This window comes from Anguilla anguilla, chromosome 12 (genome assembly GCF_013347855.1).
Source record: "Anguilla anguilla isolate fAngAng1 chromosome 12, fAngAng1.pri, whole genome shotgun sequence".
Classification (NCBI taxonomy): domain Eukaryota; kingdom Metazoa; phylum Chordata; class Actinopteri; order Anguilliformes; family Anguillidae; genus Anguilla; species Anguilla anguilla.
Window position 1 is genome coordinate 33,668,061 of NC_049212.1, and position 19,083 is coordinate 33,687,143.

A 19,083-nucleotide genomic window follows, 5' to 3' on the forward strand; every position below is an offset into this window, starting at 1 on the left:
AACTTGTTATTTCGGGTCGTTTTTCCAAGCGGACCTACTATAGAGACGGACGTTATCGTTTCCTTGTTGACGTGTGAAGCTGTTGATCATGGCTGACACTAAAGCAGAAAATTCATCTGACACATCTACTCTCATTCACAGTAGTGGCAATGCAGCTCCGCAGCCCAACAACCCGTTGTCTAGAAAATTAAATAAGATTCTGGAAACCAGACTGGACAATGACAAGGTTGGTTTAGCTATTATTAACTAGGTATGCTAGCGAGCTCGGCAAGTAGGAAATCCTATACTGCTACTAGCCACTGCTAATGTCAGTTGGATAAGCAAGCTGACAGACTGCTCTATGAAGCTAGCGAAATGCAGCAGACTTGGCAGCATTATGAGAGTTCGCCTAGTAGTTTGCTAGCTAACGAACGACAACTGTCAACATTGCTAGATGGCTTGATATTGGGGCAGGGTACATCAGAACAACTAGCAAGTGTGCTGGTTAGCACACACGGGACATTCAAATGTGTTATTAGGTAAACCAGTTGGTCGTTCGTTAATAACCAAGTTTGGCTTGATTTTGCAGGCGTAATCTTTATTCTACCCCAATGTGTACCGGGATGGCCAATTACTTGGAAAGAAATGTTATGCGTCCTTTATACGCTGCCAGCAACTTGCTAGCTAACGTCAGATGTTTGAATGACATTTCAGGAGATGCTCGAAGCCCTCAAAGCACTGTCGGTGTTCTTCACCGAGAACAGTCTCCGGACTCGCAGGAACCTGCGCGGTGACATCGAGCGTCGCAGCCTCTCCATCAATGAAGAGTTTGTGAGAATATTTAAAGACGTAAAAGAGGTAACGATTTTGCTAGCCAACTGAATCATACTCCTATCGGCCCACCCAATCTTAACTGTTAAGGGCATACGTATAGGCAGCTTCTAAAACATAAGGAAATCCGACCATAGCATGCCTTTCAAATTCTCAACTGTTTTCGAAACTGCCTGCTCGCGCCCTGATATTTTCATTCAACTGATTAGGAGTTGCTAGTCAGTTTTGTCTTTCGTCTCTAACCAGTGCCCGGTCGATGTGAGTCACCTTATTCACTGTTTCTCGTAAGCACACGCAGTTTCAGCAGTAAGGACTGAAGCTTCTACAACGTGTCCCAACAACCACCGTCTTCCAGGGTCACTCAGATCTCTTTTTTTCAGCAATCGTGGCTGAAATAACGTGCAATTGAGCCAGCATTTTTATACGCAACCTGAGCATGCTGGGATGTTGCTTAATTAGGAACCTCACCTGAGTGCAAACACCTGTTTTCAATATAGGTTACTTTGTCTCCCAAATGTACTTATTTCACGGTTACCAGTATAGAGCAACAAGGTTCCCAGTTATAGACCTGACATTATTATATATTGCCCTAAACTGGTTACAATTGCAGCTGTAAGCGCTCAGAACACAATTTGGTTTGTTTCTGTGTACATTTGCATCTAGTTGTGACATGTCCAGTTGTGAGCTGTGCTTATTTGACTTGACTTACATTATTGGACGCACAGGCACACACGCACGCACAGACACACACACACAAACAAACAGTGTTGGCACAAATTATGGGAACACTGCATTTTAAACAGGTTTTCAAGATTAATGTAATAGCTATAAAAAATGTCCCTTTTTGGTACAATCTTTTTGGTACAACAAAGGTAATATGTAGTAAATGTAATATCAACATAAAAAATAAATGAAGAAATAATAATTTTTTAAAAAAGCATTTGTGTTATATATATATATATATATATATATATATAGCCTATATATAGTAGAGCCCAGTGACCCTTTAAACCCTGTTGTTGTGGGGTTCTCTTCTTCTTTTTGCCTCGTTTCAGGAGCTCGAGAGCGTGCATGAGGATGTACAAGCTATGAGTTCATGTTGCGAGGAGATGACTAACCGGCTAAAGGTGCAGTGTGAATTATTTTTTACCCGCTGTGTTATGTACTGAGTGTCACCTGCATTTTAATTTGAGTGACCTCAGACCTGCTTTTGTTGCCTGACAGCTATCCACACAGTGCAACAATGTGATAATACATGTGTACAAATGCATTATATCTTGTGGCAGCAACAGTGACTTTCTCAAGTTTGAGTGCATGCTGTAGGCAGCGATGGGGCCCATTTTAAGGCACACTGAAAATTGAAATGGCACCGATTTGGCATCGTAGCTCTGTGTCATGTTATCAGAGCACTCCACTCCAGTTCAGTTCAGTTTACTCCCTACTAGGGGAACTGATGTTGTTGCAGTACTAAATAAAAACTGTAAAAACATGATACAGCAACAATACACAACCATTCCCAAATAATGTAATAGAATTTAAATTTAAAAAATGAATAAAAATCTGGCCTTCCATTGGCCAGATTGTGTGGTCTGGTCTTCCACAGTCCCAGGATGCATTGCTCTGTGTTCAGGCTCATTCACCTGTGTCCTCTTATTGCTAGACTGCAAAATGACAAGCCAACTTTCCAGAGGACTGTAAGCCTCACCAAGGTGACTTCAGCTGCCTGTACTGTCTCCCCTCTCTTGGTGTACTAAGGCTCCACTCCTCTATGCCCCACAGGCAGCCAAAGAGCAAACGCAGGACCTCATCGTGAAAACCAACAAGCTGCAAGGAGAGAAGTAAGTGGCTGTGCTTTTGGGGGAAAGGCAAAGAGGAAGGGGGCAGGCAGTGCGGTGCGGTATCTTGGCAGGACATCTCGAACCAAGCTCAGGTGTTTTTAGTGTAAATTTATTCCTCCAAGTTTGGCTTTATAGAGGTAGAGTGTTAGAGTTAGAGACATTAGAGCATTAGAGGGGTAGGGAGTTTCAGACATTAGAGAGTTAGAGAGTTAAGGAGTTAGGGACATTAGTGAGGTAGACAGTTAGATGTAGAGATGTTAGAGAGGTAGGGAGTTAGAGATGTTAGGGAGTTAGAGACATTAGATAGGTAGAGAGTTAGAGTTAGAGACGTTAGAGAGGTAGAGACATTGGAGAATTAGAGACATAAGAGAGTTAGAGAGTTAAAGATGTAGGGAGTTTGAGACAGAGAGTTAAATGGGTAGGGAGTTAGAGAATAGCCAATTCCTTCTGCCCTTCACAGTATGACAAAAGGAAGTCCTAAGCTTTGTCAGATGATCTTTAGTCAAAGTAAAAAAAAATGAAGCCACATGTCTTTAAACTCAAATTCTTACATGACCAGGATGAGGTGCTTTTTTTTAGTCGTAAGATGGAAACTTTTAAATTGGATTCTTTTTTGTTTGTTTTTTTATCAGTTCAGGTTCATGCAACACAAGCATTATCCTAACAGACATAATAGGCATAAAATGTATCCAAACTTATAAAATAACAAACAAGGTACATGGACTTCCTGAACACAAGGAAATTGATGGACAAAGTGGAACAAAGGTTATTAGGTAGGTGTAGACCTTTCCAGTGAAGGAATTAATATGTGGCGCTTTCAAGTAAACATACCACAGAAAGATATGTGCCCATTGAAATCTATTGTTAAAACGCGGTTTAATTTTGGCAGGCTCTACCGTGTTCTGCTTCTAAGACACAGGCATTTTGAATTTCCTCTAAGTGGCAGAAGGCTGCAGCTTCATTGCGGATGTGTTTGGGAGATTTTGTGCCCCTGTGCGGGTTGAGTGGCGCTCACGGTAACGATGAAGTTCTCCTCGTTTGGTCTTTTTTTTATTCTCGCGTCGTAGCCCGAGCCCTGAGCTGCACTTTCTTTTCAAAGGGAGCGGGACGTGAGGTAGCTTGTCTATGCCCGAGCCGCCCTGTTTGGATAAGCTGCCGAATGACTTTTCACCAAAGGGAGGCTGCTAAGGCACAGTCAAAGGGGATCTTCAAAAGGCTCCCGCTGAAGTACTGAGATAATCAAAGACGCGGCGGCTATCCGGCCCATTTCTAAACAAAGGATCTCCGTTTAATTTTATGCACGTACCGCCCCCCTCCAAGACTTAACAGAAACTTCCCTTAACTCGATTGCCCTCGCACTGCAGTCGCGTCCTTCGGCTAACGGTTTTTGGAAGAGATTGTATCATAAAAAAATTTGAAGTACTGAAACTTTTTTCCCGTATGTTTTCTGAGGAACAGTGTGAGCGATTTGGTACCTGAGCCGTGTAGATGTGAGCAAAGGGAGGAGGTGTTGATTTTGGGTAAGGGGAACTGAATATTCCCTTTATTTCAGCAAAGTTCAGCCTCCTCTGCCCTAATGCTCAACTTAAGGACAAGGTAACAAGTATCTGCAGGTTTCAGTTCATCATAGATGACAGCTTTATGTTTTTGAAAATCATTTTTCATATTTTTCTTTCATTCAAATAACTTAAACAGTACCTTTCTTGGTTTTTTAAACTTGTTCTAGGTAACCTCACATTCATACGCTCGCCAAGAACAGGCTTGTTTCAGGAAGTCGTACTCATGCATCGTTAATCAATCCAGTCAGGCAAGTGGTTTTATTCATGTGGTGAATTATCACCTCCAAGACAGCCACAGTGCTCCTCACAAAGACAAGTCCCAGACATTGAATTGAATTGAATTCATTATCAATGGTATTAATGGCAAAATAATAATTCATTGCTTGAAGCATATGATGGGACTGTTCTATGCTACAGGGGTAAGTTTTTGTTGGCAGAATGGGGGAAATAGGTGGCACTTAGTCAGTGGTTAATTTCAGACTGACTGATGCAACTTTTGCCACACAGGCAGTTTTTAAAGTTTACAAAGACTTGTATTACAGAGACTTGTATTACAAATACAGACTTGTATTACAAAGACTTGTAGATGAAGAAGACCCTTGGTGTGTTGAACACTTCACCCACTGCAGCAGTACTCTAGACAGCTAATAAAACTGAAATAAAGCTATTTTGGATTGGTCTTCTGCACTGCTGGTCTAAACCTTTTTAATGGAAAATGATGGGATTTAAAAACCTAACTACCTGTTTACCTGTTAAAACTAAACTAAAAACACCTGAGACTTGTGGCATGTTGCGTGCTGCCAGCCAAGCTGTGGAAGGAAGTGGAGGTGTCTGCTGTGATGCCTGTTCCCTGCATATTAATCTGCGTACCGAGGTGTGAGGCGAAGAACACCTTCGCGAGAAACACTTCTCACAAGTTCTTAAGCTTCAGTTAGCGGGATAATAAATGTAAATGAATTTAAAAATGCTTCGGAGGAGCGCCGCAGTCGGCTGGCGGTGTTTTCTGTCTCGTTCTCGCAGTCGTCCCTGACGGCGGTACCAGCGTCGCGATCGCGGCGCCGTCTGCTTCTGCTCCGGGTTTGAGTTCGGGGTCTCTTTTCCGCGTACAGCAGTGCGTTTCCGCTCCCCGATGGATCGTTGCGTTTTTACCGTGGAAACGTGAGCTCATAAAACCTCCTGCTGGTCTGCCGGGCCTGGGCCGCCGCTCCCTTAATAAAGACAGCGGGACGCGCGGGGATATCCGGTCGGGTTTTAGTGCGAGCCCGCGAAGTGCGCGACGGTTTCTGTGGAAGGGGAGACGCTAAACAAGTGCCGTTTGGGGCCGGCTCTCCAAACGGTGATTAAACCTGAATCACTGTAATCAAGGGCGCCGGGGACCCTGTAATAACGGCCAAGTGTGATTCTAACACCGGCAATTAAGTGCCGTCGGGCCCCAGGTGATTGGTGGCTGCCGTCTTATTGACTGGAGGATGATTAGGCCGCAGAGCGCGAAGGGATAAGCAGGAGAGGCGGCTGTCGCGGATCAGGGCTCCACTGCTTCGCGGTTCCGGCTGGGGTGTGTCGCGGTTGTTTACGGAGGGAGAGCCTGTCAATGAAGCAGAGGAGGAGGAGGAGGAGGGGTTGGTCCGAGCGGATGGGGGTGCTAATGACGAGGACATGACAGGAAAACTCAGCGGGGCGCCTTCCAAATCACCAATGTTTTCCCTCAGAAACTATATGGGAAAGGTTTCAGTGCTTCAAATTTTTTACGATATAATCTCTCGAGCGCCGTTTGTCATTGGCTGCGCAGCGCAGTCGTGGAGACAGGGGGCGGAGCTGTGAGGCTGAGAGTGGAGGGCAGGGGGCGGAGTCAGGGTCAAGGAGGTGGGGCTCGTGAGACAGAGTACAGAATGGGGGTAGGGAGGGATGGGGGGGGGGGGGAGGGCGGAGCCAGGTAGTGAGAGTACGTAGAGCCAAGGGGACGGAGAGAGGAGGCGGAGTCAGCGAGGCGGAGTCCTACCCGTCGGCCGGGCGACCTTGCGGGCAGGAACAGGAGGGGCGTGTCTTTGGCGGAAGCCAAGCTGACAGCTGTGATGTACAGTTGGTAATTCCACGCTTCACTGGAACCACAAAGACCTTCCTGAAAAGAAGGTTACATCCAGCCAGAAAATAGAAGCTGGGTAGCGGGGGGTGTGTGTGTATGGGGGGGTGGGGGGGGGGGGGGGGGCAGCGATGGAGGGATGGCGAGAGCGATATAGGGAAGGACATGGGTGGAGGAAGGAGGAGAGGGGGAGGCCGTGTTTAGTTCTGCTCTGTTGGGGTGTAACAGGATGATGTAGTTTTGTACCGCGACTGGTTCGGGTAGGGGCGACTGTGTGAGGTGGTGTAGTCTGCTTCGCTTTGAGTCCACACCCTGCCTGAGTCTGGATGTCATTAGCGTGCCTGTGCTTGCCTGCACGTGCGAGGTGGGGGGGTGTTGCTCTTCCAGCAGGGGGGGGTGGGGTTTGGGGGGGGGGTGAGAGGTCAGGGGGGTCACGTGTCACTAGCCATATGGCGGCGCACGTGCCTGCTGGCCCCGCTTCTGATGTTGACCCGGAATGTTCCAGAATGTTCTCTCGGGGAGGTGCAGGCGCGGGTCTCTCCGCTTAGCTGCAGCTGCTCGCCGATGACGGGCTGCCAGCATCGCGACCACGCCCTCGGCTCCGTCCGCATCCACGCCCCAGCAGGGCTCAGGGTTCGGCCCCGTCCCAGGACCCTGTGTCTCCGGACCCGGGACCGCCCCGCTACAGAACCGGGCTCTCATCGCCTGTGTTTTCTGAACAGGAATGAAAGAGGGAAAAAAAAGGAAAAATAAATTCCCACTTGCTGAGGAAAGTAGCACATTTTAATGCAGTGTGTTATGATGTGAAAGTAGCACATTTTAATGCAGTGTGTTATGATGTGATAGTAGCACATTTTAATGCAGTGTGTTATGATGTGATAGTAGCACATTTTAATGCATTGTTATGATGTGATAGTAGCACATTTTAATGCATTGTTATGATGTGATAGTAGCACATTTTAATGCAATGTGTTATGATGTGAAAGTAGCACATTTTAATGCAATGTGTTATGATGTGAAAGTAGCACATTTTAATGCAGTGTGTTATGATGTGATAGTAGCACATTTTAATGCATTGTTATGATGTGATAGTAGCACATTTTAATGCAATGTGTTATGATGTGATGCGTCTTGCATGTCGATGCAGCAGTGTACGGGAGCTTTTCATTTCTTTCTTCTTTCCTTTTTCTCTGTGCATGTCATTTCCCATTCTTTGGGATGTGTGAAGACTTTGTTAAAACTGCCCCTCTGAGGGCCATTGTGTAGGGTCTCCTCCAGACACACCGGAAACAGGGAGGTTAAACACCCTGAACGGACAGGGAAAAAGTGTTTGTGCATGCACGTGCGTGTGACCGCCTGTGTGTGTGTGTGTGTGTGTGTGTGTGTGTGTGTGTATATGTGTGTGTGTGTGAGAGTGTGTGTGTGTGTGTGTGTGTGTGCGTGTGCGCGCGTGTGTTTGTGTGTGTGTACGTCGCCCTTCTTCCCTTTGTGTGCGGGCGCGGGGCATCCGGTGCGTTTGCTAGGGCGTGTCAGGCGGGCGGGCTCGCAGCACAAAGAGCGGCTGGCTTCCTTCCGCTCGTCCCGCGGCGCTCGGCGCCTTTCTCCTGCGACAGGGCGCACCTGCCCTCCTCCCCCTCATCACCTGGCCTTTGTTACCCTCCTCTCTAAGAGCCTGTCATCCCCGCCGCCGAAGCGCGTGTTTGCCCCCGAGCGACGGCCGTCTGAACAGGGACCCGCGGAGCCACACCCCCGTCTCTCACAGAGCGCAGTACCCGTCCCGCGACAGAAGGGCTGACCGCCCCGGCGTTTGGGCTTTTAAACGGGGCGGGAGTCTCGCTGCTAACGCTGCTGACACGACCGGGGAGGTGCGCCAACTTGTCCGGCTGGGGGGGAGGGGGTAACCGGATCCTCTGTGGAAGGAGTCGGGATTTAGCCTCTGTTGTGGGGAGGAAAGATAAATGTGAGCAGACGGGTTGGAACCCCGGTCACGCCGGGTCACGCGGCGCGTCTGTCGTGCCGCGCGCGGGGCGGTTAAAACAGGGCCGCGCGTTTGGAATTGTCCGCTCCTCAGAAACGAGGCTTCCCTGACAGAGTTACGGCTGCGCTGCTGGTCGGCTGCACCTCTGGGAGGCGCGTTTGGATGGCTGACGAGCGCAGGCCGTTACTGGAGGGGGGGTGGGGTTGGGGGTGGGGGGGTTGCCACACTCCCCCTGTCACTCACACAGCCTCGGGCGTTCCGCCCCGCTGGTATTCGTGGGGCTCTTTGAAGGGGGTTATCCCAAATCTACCTTTAAAGAGCTGGGCTGTGTGTACAAAACACACCAGGGCTGCGTGTCCTTGCCCTCCTCCCCAGGGGGGTTAAAATGCCCCCATTGTCTTCCTAATTCCCTCCCCATTCAGAGGCTAATTTTACGAGCCGTTTGGACGGCGGCTGCTTGTTTTGGCACAGCGCTGCCACGCGCGCGCCAGTTAGCCAGCGCCTTAGCGCTGCCACGCGCGCGCCAGTTAGCCAGCGCTTTAGCGCTGCCACGCGCGCGCCAGTTAGCCAGCGCTTTAGCGCTGCCACGCGCGCGCCAGTTAGCCGGCGCTTTAGCGCTGCCACGCGCGCTCCAGTTAGCCAGCGCTTTAGCGCTGCTACACGCGCGCCAGTTAGCCGGCGCTTTAGCGCTGCCACGCGCGCGCCAGTTAGCCAGCGCTTTAGCGCTGCCACGCGCGCGCCAGTTAGCCAGCGCTTTAGCGCTGCTACACGCGCGCCAGTTAGCCAGCGCTTTAGCGCTGCCACGCGCGCGCCAGTTAGCCGGCGCTTTAGCGCTGCCATGCGCGCGCCAGTTAGCCGGCGCTTTAGCGCTGCCACGCGCGCGCCAGTTAGCCAGCGCTTTAGCGCTGCCCCGCGCGCGCCAGTTAGCCGGCGCTTTAGCGCTGCCACGCGCGCGCCAGTTAGCCGGCGCTTTAGCGCTGCCACGCGCGCGCCAGTTAGCCGGCGCTTTAGCACTGCTACACGCGCGCCAGTTAGCCAGCGCTTTAGCGCTGCCCCACGCGCGCCAGTTAGCCAGCGCTTTAGCGCTGCCACGCGCGCGCCAGTTAGCCAGCGCTTTAGCGCTGCCACGCGCGCGCCAGTTAGCCAGCGCTTTAGCGCTGCCACGCGCGCGCCAGTTAGCCAGCGCTTTAGCACTGCCACACGCGCGCCAGTTCGCCGGCGCTTTAGCGCTGCCACACGCGCGCCAGTTAGCCGGCGCTTTAGCGCTGCTGTCGGGATTTGCGGGCTCAAAATCGGTGGAAAGTCGCGCCGCAGAGCAGCGCCCAGCCAGCCGGACGGAACGCGCGGGATCTGAACGCTCTGCCCGGTGCTCCGGACTCTGAGCGAGAGGCCGCTCCGTTTCCCTGCGAATTCGTCCGACGGACTCTTCCAGAAAGCCGGCTTTCTTTTCGAAAGCCCGCCGATTGGCCCGGTGGAGGGTTTCAGACGGAGGCGATCGACCGAGCCTCTTGGCTTCGGGTTTCAAACAGGAGGAGGGCTTAATTGAGCGGGGCGTGGCAGGGTTGCACGTTTTTGGAAAGCGGAGTGCCCTGTAATTCACATCTGCTTCAGCGAGCCCCGGTTTGCCTGCTCAGGCTGACAGACACACAGATGAATGAGCAGATGAACAAGGTTACTCTGCCCACTAATGTCCCCAGCCCATTCATTCTGAGTCCCTTAATGACTCGTTAAAGCCAGCTGACGTCCTCTGCAGCGCTCCGTGCAGGACAGTGGGTACATGAAGCAGGTTTCCCATTTCCAACATACAGTATCTCATAAATTACCACAGTAATTAACTCTTTATTGGGAATAGTTTCTCCTTCCCTTCTGATGAAGCGCTGAATTAAAGCAGCTGTCACAAAAATAACGAACGCAACCAAAAGAACTCAAAACTGAGTTAAAACAGCCGTTTCCCTACATAACTGCCACCTTGGCTTTGCCTACATGGAAACACTCCTGCGCGAGCTAGCTCAGATAACTGCTATTTATGTCGGAGTTAAATGTAGCGTCTGAGGCTGCGCTGTTTTAAGGGTGCGATTTCCCCTGTTTGTGATGTGCTGTTAATAAGAACGCGCGGGACCAGCCGTCAGCGGTCACACGGCTCGGTGAAAATATCACTTTAAATGTGGGAGTTTTTAATTTGGGATTTCACACCCGGAACTTTTTTGGAGCGCGTATTCTCGTTCTCTCACGCTGTTAATTATAATAATGATAAAAGTGCTAAAAATGGCCTGCTCTTATATAGTGCCTTCCGCAGTCCCACAGCTCTTCACGGTAGTTCTGCACAAAAAAAAAAAAACTGCTGCACAGGCAGTATATCATGGGCTGAAGATTGATTGGCCGCGCTCAGATATAATTTCACCGGACTTTCACAGAGATTTTCTTTTTTGAAGAGGAAGAAGAAGCTAAGAAATATCAGGCAGCACCGTGTGCTACAGACCTGTGTGTGGGCCACAGACCCGTGTGTGGCTGTAGCTTCCGCACACAGGGGGAGTTACTGAGTAAACGCCAGCCTTATGAACGTGTTGGGCAGCACCGTGGGCCACAGACCTGTGTGTGGCTGTAGATTCCGCACACAGGGAGAGTTAATGAATAAACGCCAGTCTTATGAACGTGTTGGGCAGCACCGTGGGCCACAGACCCGTGTGTGGCTGTAGCGTCCGCACACAGGGGGAGTTACTGAGTAAATGCCAGCCTTATGAGCGTGTTGGGCAGCGGGAAGGCTGGTGAGCGCACTCGCATATTTGTCTAAATAAACAAACGGCACCGACGTGTGCTGCTGACACTGCTGTTTCACTGGGTGATTATGAGGCACGCGCACACACGCCCGCACGCACACACACGCACACGCGCGCACGCACGCACGCACGCACGCACGCACACGCACCCGCGCACACATGCACACACGCACACACACACACACACACGCACCCACGCACACACACACACACACACACACTTGCACCATGTGCACATCAGTGTTTCCACACACCAGTGTTTCCACACACATGCACACACACGAGCACACGCGCAAGCACACACACAATCACACACATACGTGCACATGCGCGCACACACACACATGCACGCACATACACAGACACACGTGCACACACACACACGCACGCACACACACGTACGCACACATGCACTCATACTCACACGCGCACACACACGTACACACACACACACACACACACACAGGTGTCAGGTGCTGCAGGTTCAGCTCCCTCTGCATGGGTTGAGGCGGGTGTTTTACGGCTGTGCTGGCTGTGCTGTGCTGTGCTGGCTGAGTGGCGGTGTGCCAGGTGCACAGCACCGGAGCGGAGGACTCGCTCACAACGTAACTCAGCACAATAAAAGACACAACATTAACTCGGCCTTAAAAAGAGGCGTGCAGCGCAGGCACAGGCACAGACACAGGTACAGGCACAGGCACAGACACAGGCGCATGCACAGGTCCCCCCTCCTCACAGGCGACGCTGGAACGAGGGAGAGTTTATGACGGGGTTCCAGCGGCCCGGCTCGGCCGCTTGGGTCCGCTTGCTTTGCGCTCCGGACGCTCATCGCTAATTAAACACGGCGTTCAGCTGCAGTTAGGCTCACCCTGAAACGCAGCCGCTGTGTTTTACAGTGCCGCTCTGAGACCTGCGAGCCTGTCACTGTTCTGCGTGGGGGCCGGTGATGCGTGCGTAAAAGAATTATGACTTTATTTGTGTATTTTTAAAATCGCCATGCTCTGGACATTTTCTTTAAAAACAAGGAAGAAAGCTAAGTGTTTTTGAGGGCGGTGGTATTTTTCCTCATTTATATTAGATGTTAGTGTCCTATAATGATGTGACAGGCTCGCCTCTTGTCGTCACGGTAACCCTTGTGTCCCTCACGGTGGACGTTATTGATTTATTAAGGCAGACAGGTTAGTTGTAAACGGGGAGTGATGGCTGAAATAAAGAGATATCTATCAACAGGCTGAGGATTTGGTCACCGTGGAGACACCTTGGCAGGTGGGCGGAGTCATTTCTCAGCCTTTCTATATTAAGGCCAGCGCCCCCAAAACATCACATAAGGACTCCTCAGCACAAATTAATGGAGCGCGCCGGATATATCAATTATGAAATGGCACGTCTCATGTGTATTCATGTACGAAGCCCCCACATAAAGCTGTTGTTGAATCGTGAATCCCTCTCGCACGTTCTGGTGGGGATGAGGTGGGGGGGGGGGGGGTGTAACGTGACATATTTGGGTCATAAAATTTCACTGCCATCGCGGGACAGTTCCTCATCTCTTCCTTCGCTTCGCTCAGCTGATCTTGCCGTCTTTCTCTCTCTTTGTTCCTTTCGTTATCGCGCCTCAATTGGCCCGGAGAACGTTCTGCATGAAGGCAAATTTAACGCAGACAATTTGTGAGCTTCTGTCACGTCGCGAGTAATCAGTGACTTCTCTGACTTCTAATGAGAGAGGGCGAGAGAAAGAGAAAGAGAGACAATGAGAGGGAGAGAGGGAGAGAGAGAGAGAGAGAGAGAGAGAGAGGGTGTCACAGGGTGATGAAATTAGGAGAAATGAGACCTACATCTTTGCTATATATTTGACATCATTGTAGCTTATGAATCGTTTCTGCGGCGATTTTATCGCCCGTGACAATGGCAGCCTGGGAACCTGAGTTTTCGAGGAGAGTGAGGGAGCCTAGCTGACCGAGGTGCTTTGTGCGATGGAGAGAATAGATAGACGAGGAACAAAAGAGGGAGGTGGCGGAGGAGATGACAAAAGAGAGATAAAGATTGAGAGACTGGGCGAGCGGAGGAGGGAGAGAATGCTAGGCCCGGAGCTCTGACCTCACCGCCGGCTCTGACCTTGAGTTCCCTCCCAGAGGGGGACCGTTGCCATGGCCGTCCTTTGTATCCGGGGACCCCACCTCTGTCGGGGTACCCCGGGACGGACGGCCGTTCTCTCAGTTTACTGCTCTCTGTTTCTTATCCCTCGCTTATTCCCTCTCACTTCATCTCTTCGCTTCATTTCTGCACCCCTCTCCACTTGCCTGATCCCCCTTTCGTCTTTCAGAGTTTGCGGAGGTACCGTCCGCTTATTTGGACCCCTGAAACTGTTTTTTTAACTGCGACCATGCAGCCAATTACACGGCTGCTTAAAATTCACATCCTGCAAATGCGATGCTCATGCACCCGGCAAACTTCACCCTCAGCATTTCTCTTGTTTGCAAAACCCAACCCAGCGTATAGATACTTTATTAAATTAATTTGGAAAATATTCATAATTTATAGCTTCAATTTACGTTCACTGCAGGAAACAAGAGGGGAAAAAAATCAGCCTTTATGAAAATGAAGCTTACTCAAATCACGTTATGTATATATTTATATGATATATTGTTATGTAGCCTATTTTTTTTTCTTTCTTTAGGCCTCTATTTAGGGAAGTGTCACATTGTCGGTATTGCTATTGCGAAAAGAAGGGGCCTCAAATGTCGGTGATACTGCTTCTCGGCTCTGTGAATTGCTTTGCGCATCCAGGAAAGCGCAAACAGCCTGGGGTGTTCCTCTGACTGGGGAGCGGGCTAAAAACAGCAGCGAGCTGCTTGGCGAGCTTACAGTAAGCGTGAAGCAAGCTGTCAGGCTACAGTACTCCGCCTCTCTGTCCCATTTGATAATGGAAAGGTGAACAAAGGGAGGTTTGCCGCCACCTTGTGGCCGTGCGGCGGTAGTTCGGGCTTCGTGCTTCGGGCTGAGAAACGGGCGGGTTTGTGCTGACTCTGGGAGATTGTGACGAGGCGAGGTGCGAAAATCGCACGGGATCGAAAAATAAATGGGGTTTAAAATATATGGCGCCAATAAAAGGGAGAATTTATAAATACACGTGTGGCTGTGAAAAATGCGTAGTTAAGGAAGCTGTAGATTACTGGGTTTTACATGGAAAAGAAGCTGAATGAGCTGTGTGAATCACAGATAAAATATGAGCTACCCTGAATGCAAGGCAGCATGAAGTCAGTCATTATACCCCCCCCCCCCCCAGGCTCTTTCCCTCTTATTCTCATCTCTTTCCCTCTCCCTCCCCATCTCTTTCGCCCTATCTTTTCTCTTTGCTTCCTTCCCTTCTCCCCTTCTCTCTCTCTCTCTATTCTTCATTCTCTCTGCTTCTCTCTGGAGTTCTCTCAGTCCCTCTGTCTCCCTGGGCCAGCTTCCTTCCTAAGTTATGTGTCATTGTATAATCAAAAGCAGAATAGCAGCGGATGAAAAAATTCCTCAGAATTACGGTCTGGATGAGTTGTGTGAGACACGCTGAAGCAGCGCTGGCGGTAGCCATGTAGCCGTTTCTATTCTCTCCTTTATAGCGCACTGTTGTGTTTACTGCGTGCTGCATCAGTGCCTCTGTATCCCGTACATGATTGACCTGCCTGGTGGGACACACCTTCTGTTACCTGTCTGTCTCTGAGCCTGTGCTTCACTGTTACCTCAGTCTGTCTGTGCTTCACTGTTACCTCAGTCTGTCTGTGCTTCACTGTTACCTCAGTCTGTCTGTGCTTCACTATTACCTCAGTCTGTCTGTGCTTCACTGTTACCTCAGTCGGTCTGTGCTTCACTGTTTCCTCAGTCTGTCTGTGCTTCACTGTTACCTCAATCTGTCTGTCCTTCACTGTTACCTCAGTCTGTCTGTGCTTCACTGTTACCTCAGTCTGTCTCTGAGCCTGTGCTTCTCTCCTCCCCTCAGTCTGTCTGTGCTTCACTGTTGCCTCAGTCTGTCTGTGCTTCTCTCCTCCCCTCAGTCTGTCTGTGCTTCTCTCCTCCCCTCAGTCACCGGCTGGAGGTTCGAGCGCAGGTGGCCCAGGCCTTTCTGTCCAAGTTCCAGCTGTCCAGCGAGGAGATGGCCACGCTGCGCGGGGCTCGCGACGCCCCCGTCACCGAGGTAACGGCGCGCCCCGAACACTGGAAACGGGCCGTGTCCTGTGAAACAGGAAGCGAAACGCGGCGTCCCCAGGAAGTAGTTGCCGACGGCTGATGTTGTGCTGCGTTCTCCCCGGCAGGATTTCTTCAGGGCGCTCAGTAGGGTGAAGCACATCCATGAAGATGTGAAGATTCTGCTGAGGACCAATCAGCAGACAGCAGGGTGAGCCCCTTTCAAACGGACTCTGATTCAGCTTAGAGCCAGATTCAGGGCGACAAACAGTACATAACAAGCTCATAAAGCCTCCGTTAGACCTGTATAAGCATTCATAAACACTAATTCTGACTGACGTAGACTGTCACTGGATGACTGGAGTTATCATCCATGTCTTAAGCCACGGTGGCATACCAAATCGCAGCATCATAATAGCGTTGTTTATGACAAGAATGAGGACATGGTACACCCTGGCATTATTTGCTGAAGTGTTTATGAATGCAATAAAAGCGCTCATGAAAACATAAAATGTTTTTATTTTATTAAATTGTTACAGAAAATGCCACAGCACGCAAAGCACTGGATCAGAGCTATATTTAATCTAGACTTCAGCATATTTCTGTCTTACCAAACTTCACTGGCACTTACTACAGTATGATCATCGTCAGCATAGTTGCGTGTGATGTGTGTACAAGTGATGGGTGTGTATCTCTCTACATGGTGACATGGGCGGGGAAATGAACTGGCGGATGTCAAGCCAAGAAGCGATAGTAAATCTCATTGTGAACAGGAACACGCTCAATTCACCTCAATCATTCTTAAATGCATAAATATACAGTCATCTTTATATGTTTTATAACTGAATTAGCGCTCAGTTTATGACTCGGCCTGCAATTTATGTGCGATCATAACTCATTTTGTGCAGCATTATAACAGATAACAGACACTGCGGAGTTTAATAACACTAGCCTCGTTGCTGGGAAAAAGTAAAGCCAGGTGTCAATCAATGAATGCGGCTCCGCCTCTTCTCTTAATGGGCGGGTGAAGATTGAAGGCTAGTTCACCATTCAGTTTGTTAAAATTTCAGTTTAGTGCTGCTAAGCTTACACAGAATTCCGGTTGTACAGTATGTGAAAACTGGGGCTAGTACAATAGACTGTCACTAATATTTACATACATGTGTATTGTTTGCAGTAGATTCAAATCAAAGATCTAAAGCTTAATCAAAGAAACATCTGCGTCTAATGTTTAGTCTAATTATGTCTGACGTTCTTGGAGCATCTGATTCAACAAACAAGTTAAATGTTATTACAGAGGCTTTGTGTGATTTTCCAGTCAGAGGTAAGCTTTGCCGTATCTGGGCCAGTGCAGTTTAATTTGGGCAGGCAGTGTTTCTCTCAGTCTTGCCCTACCAGGCCAGTGTGGGAGAAGCTCATGCTGGACCCTGCGCTGTAGGCACTGGGATGCTGGATGAGTGCATGAGCTCAGTGGGGAAAGGAGTGAGGGGGTTTTTCTGTGATTTATCTGCAGACTGGAGATCATGGAGCAGATGGCAGTGCTGCAGGAGACTTCCTACGAGCAGCTGTACCGCTGGGCTCAGAGTGAGTACTGTTACACTGAATTAACACTGAGTTAACACTGGCTCAGAGTGAGTATTAACACTGGCTCAGAGTGAGAATTAACACTGGCTCAGAGTGAGTACTGTCACACAGAATTAACACTGGTTCAGAGTGAGTATTAACGCTGGCTCAGAGTGAATTAATGCCAAGATAGCATTAGCTCATTGAGTGAGAGTGCTGTCACTCATTCCTTCTTCAAATTTACTTTATTGGCACAAAAGTACAAGGATGCAAAGCAATAGCCCCCCAATAAAGTAATATTTGTAAAATTGAATTTAAAAAGGCAAGAAAACTTTATTTAACAAAAAAGTTGAATGTTCTCTGTGTTTGCAGATGAGTGTCGCGGTCTGACCCAGGAGACGTGTGACATCTCCCCAGTGCTCAGCCAAGCCATGGAGGCTCTACAGGACCGGCCCATCCTCTACAAGTCAGTACTGCCCAGCACTAACAACCAAATTCAGCCATTAGACCATCAGAATATACGGCCTTCAGAACAGGCCGTTCAGCCCATCGAATCTCGTCATTTACCTGCAGCTCCAAGCAGGTCCCCAAGCACCAGCTGTCGGCTAAGTGGCCGAGTACAGATCTGTTAGGCCGGCTGCTTTTATATAGAGCCATCATTCATTTCTCAAGACTGAAGGGGACAAAAAGTCCAGCTTAGCTATTGGCTCAACAGCATGACAAACATGTTGCTAACCTGCACAATCCAATCAGGCACTTTTTTAACCCTTTAACTTATAAAATCACAAATATGTGATTAGAATGTTCTTAACTGAACATTCTAATGCAGATGTGAAAATCACTACTGGTAGTGGTAACTGAAATTAATGGAGTTCTAGAACACTGACTTGGACTTTTGAAAAAACACTCCAAAAATCCTACTCTTCAAAGGGTTAACTTCCTTATATTAACGTCAATAAAAGAACCACATCTCTCTCTTTTTCCCCTCTCACAGAGCAGTTTCTTCTGCTCTGCGGTCATGAAACTAAGTGTTTCTGGGAAAGGATTAAAGTGCACTCATTCTGAGATGACACTTGCAGCAAATAGGATTGAGCGCAGCTCCTGGTCTTTGTTGGGTATTAGCTGCAATATTACAGACCTGCCACAAGGGGTCAGGCCAAGTACTCTCCTGAATCTCCTTTGCGGGGATTTCTAAGTTTAAGGTTTCTGAAAGAAAGTAGATAAGGGAAGTTGGTATTCTAGTGCAGTATTGAAGGCCAGAAACCCTATGAGCTCTCGTGGTTTAGGATTTCCCTTCTGTTCATGTGACTGAATGACTAGGCATTGTGCAGATGTGACTTTGGCTGGTGAACGCTGTGTTAGCTAGTATACGCTAACTGTTTATGACATGAGTCGCCAGATCTTCCTCTTTGTCTGGCGCAGATGACCTCATAGAGTGAGTGATCTTTGACCCCCTGAGGACACCAAGTGACCTCACAGATGGGAAGATAATTCCCACCAAGGATCTCAAACACCGAGAAATCCGAGTGGGTCAAAGCATCTGCTGGATTTCGGCTGCATTTTCCACGCTCACGTGCTGACCTGAAGCCATCTATTGGCTAAAGAGTCCGCTTACCAGGGCCTAATCCGGCTGCTGTTTGAAAGGAAATGACAGAAACCTGCGGACCCTGCGGCCCTCCTAGACTGGAGGCTGATATGACTTGGTGGGCTGGAGACCTCAAAGTGAATGAGCACTTTTTAGGGCCTGGGTTTTCAACAGGGGGTCCGCAGACCCCTGGGGGGGGGGTCCTTGAAGGTACTGTAGGGGGTCCCTGGCCAGTGTTGACCTGCACTGACCACATGTATGTTTATAACTGCTTATGAGCAGTAGGCGAAAGGCCTTCTGTCTGCCTGTCAAAGCCTCAGGCCTGTGAGGCTTCTCCTCATCCTCCGTTAGGCCTGAGGAATGTAGAGCTTTTACCCTGGGAGGTAGTGTTCCTTTCTTATCAGAGGCCGGTGTGCCGAAGATTCTGGGAACCCTCCCCACATATTGTTTCCAGTGTGGGAAAGTGGGAAATATTTGGGTTTGTTCTCGTCCCTGGTTTCCCTCCTTGTGTTTCTTCTTACGCTATCAGGAGAGGGTGGTTAGATTTTCGATTTCCCAGAAATGAACCGCATGCTGTATTTTAAACAGTTGGATGAGATTCCACTACATCGGGTGTATTTATTTACTCGAGCTCAGTTCATTCAGAGTTGAGTAAAAGAATGTGAGGAATGAATCATTGAATCATATTCAGTGCCCGTTAAAGGCACGGATTCATTATTAAATATTATT

At 49.2% G+C, this 19,083-nt stretch overlaps 1 protein-coding gene across 1 annotated transcript in view; it reads left to right on the plus strand.

The window, feature by feature from the left end:
• The first annotated feature begins 88 nt into the window (after positions 1–88).
• cog6 (component of oligomeric golgi complex 6) overlaps positions 89–19,083 on the plus strand; it is a 39,202-nt gene continuing 20,207 nt past the window's right edge. The window contains exons 1-8 of the mRNA XM_035386428.1: positions 89–226; positions 694–837; positions 1,866–1,937; positions 2,590–2,648; positions 15,105–15,216; positions 15,335–15,417; positions 16,720–16,790; positions 17,142–17,235. Of these exons, the coding sequence (XP_035242319.1) occupies positions 89–226; positions 694–837; positions 1,866–1,937; positions 2,590–2,648; positions 15,105–15,216; positions 15,335–15,417; positions 16,720–16,790; positions 17,142–17,235 (773 nt within the window). The remainder of the gene's footprint in view (positions 227–693; positions 838–1,865; positions 1,938–2,589; positions 2,649–15,104; positions 15,217–15,334; positions 15,418–16,719; positions 16,791–17,141; positions 17,236–19,083) is intronic.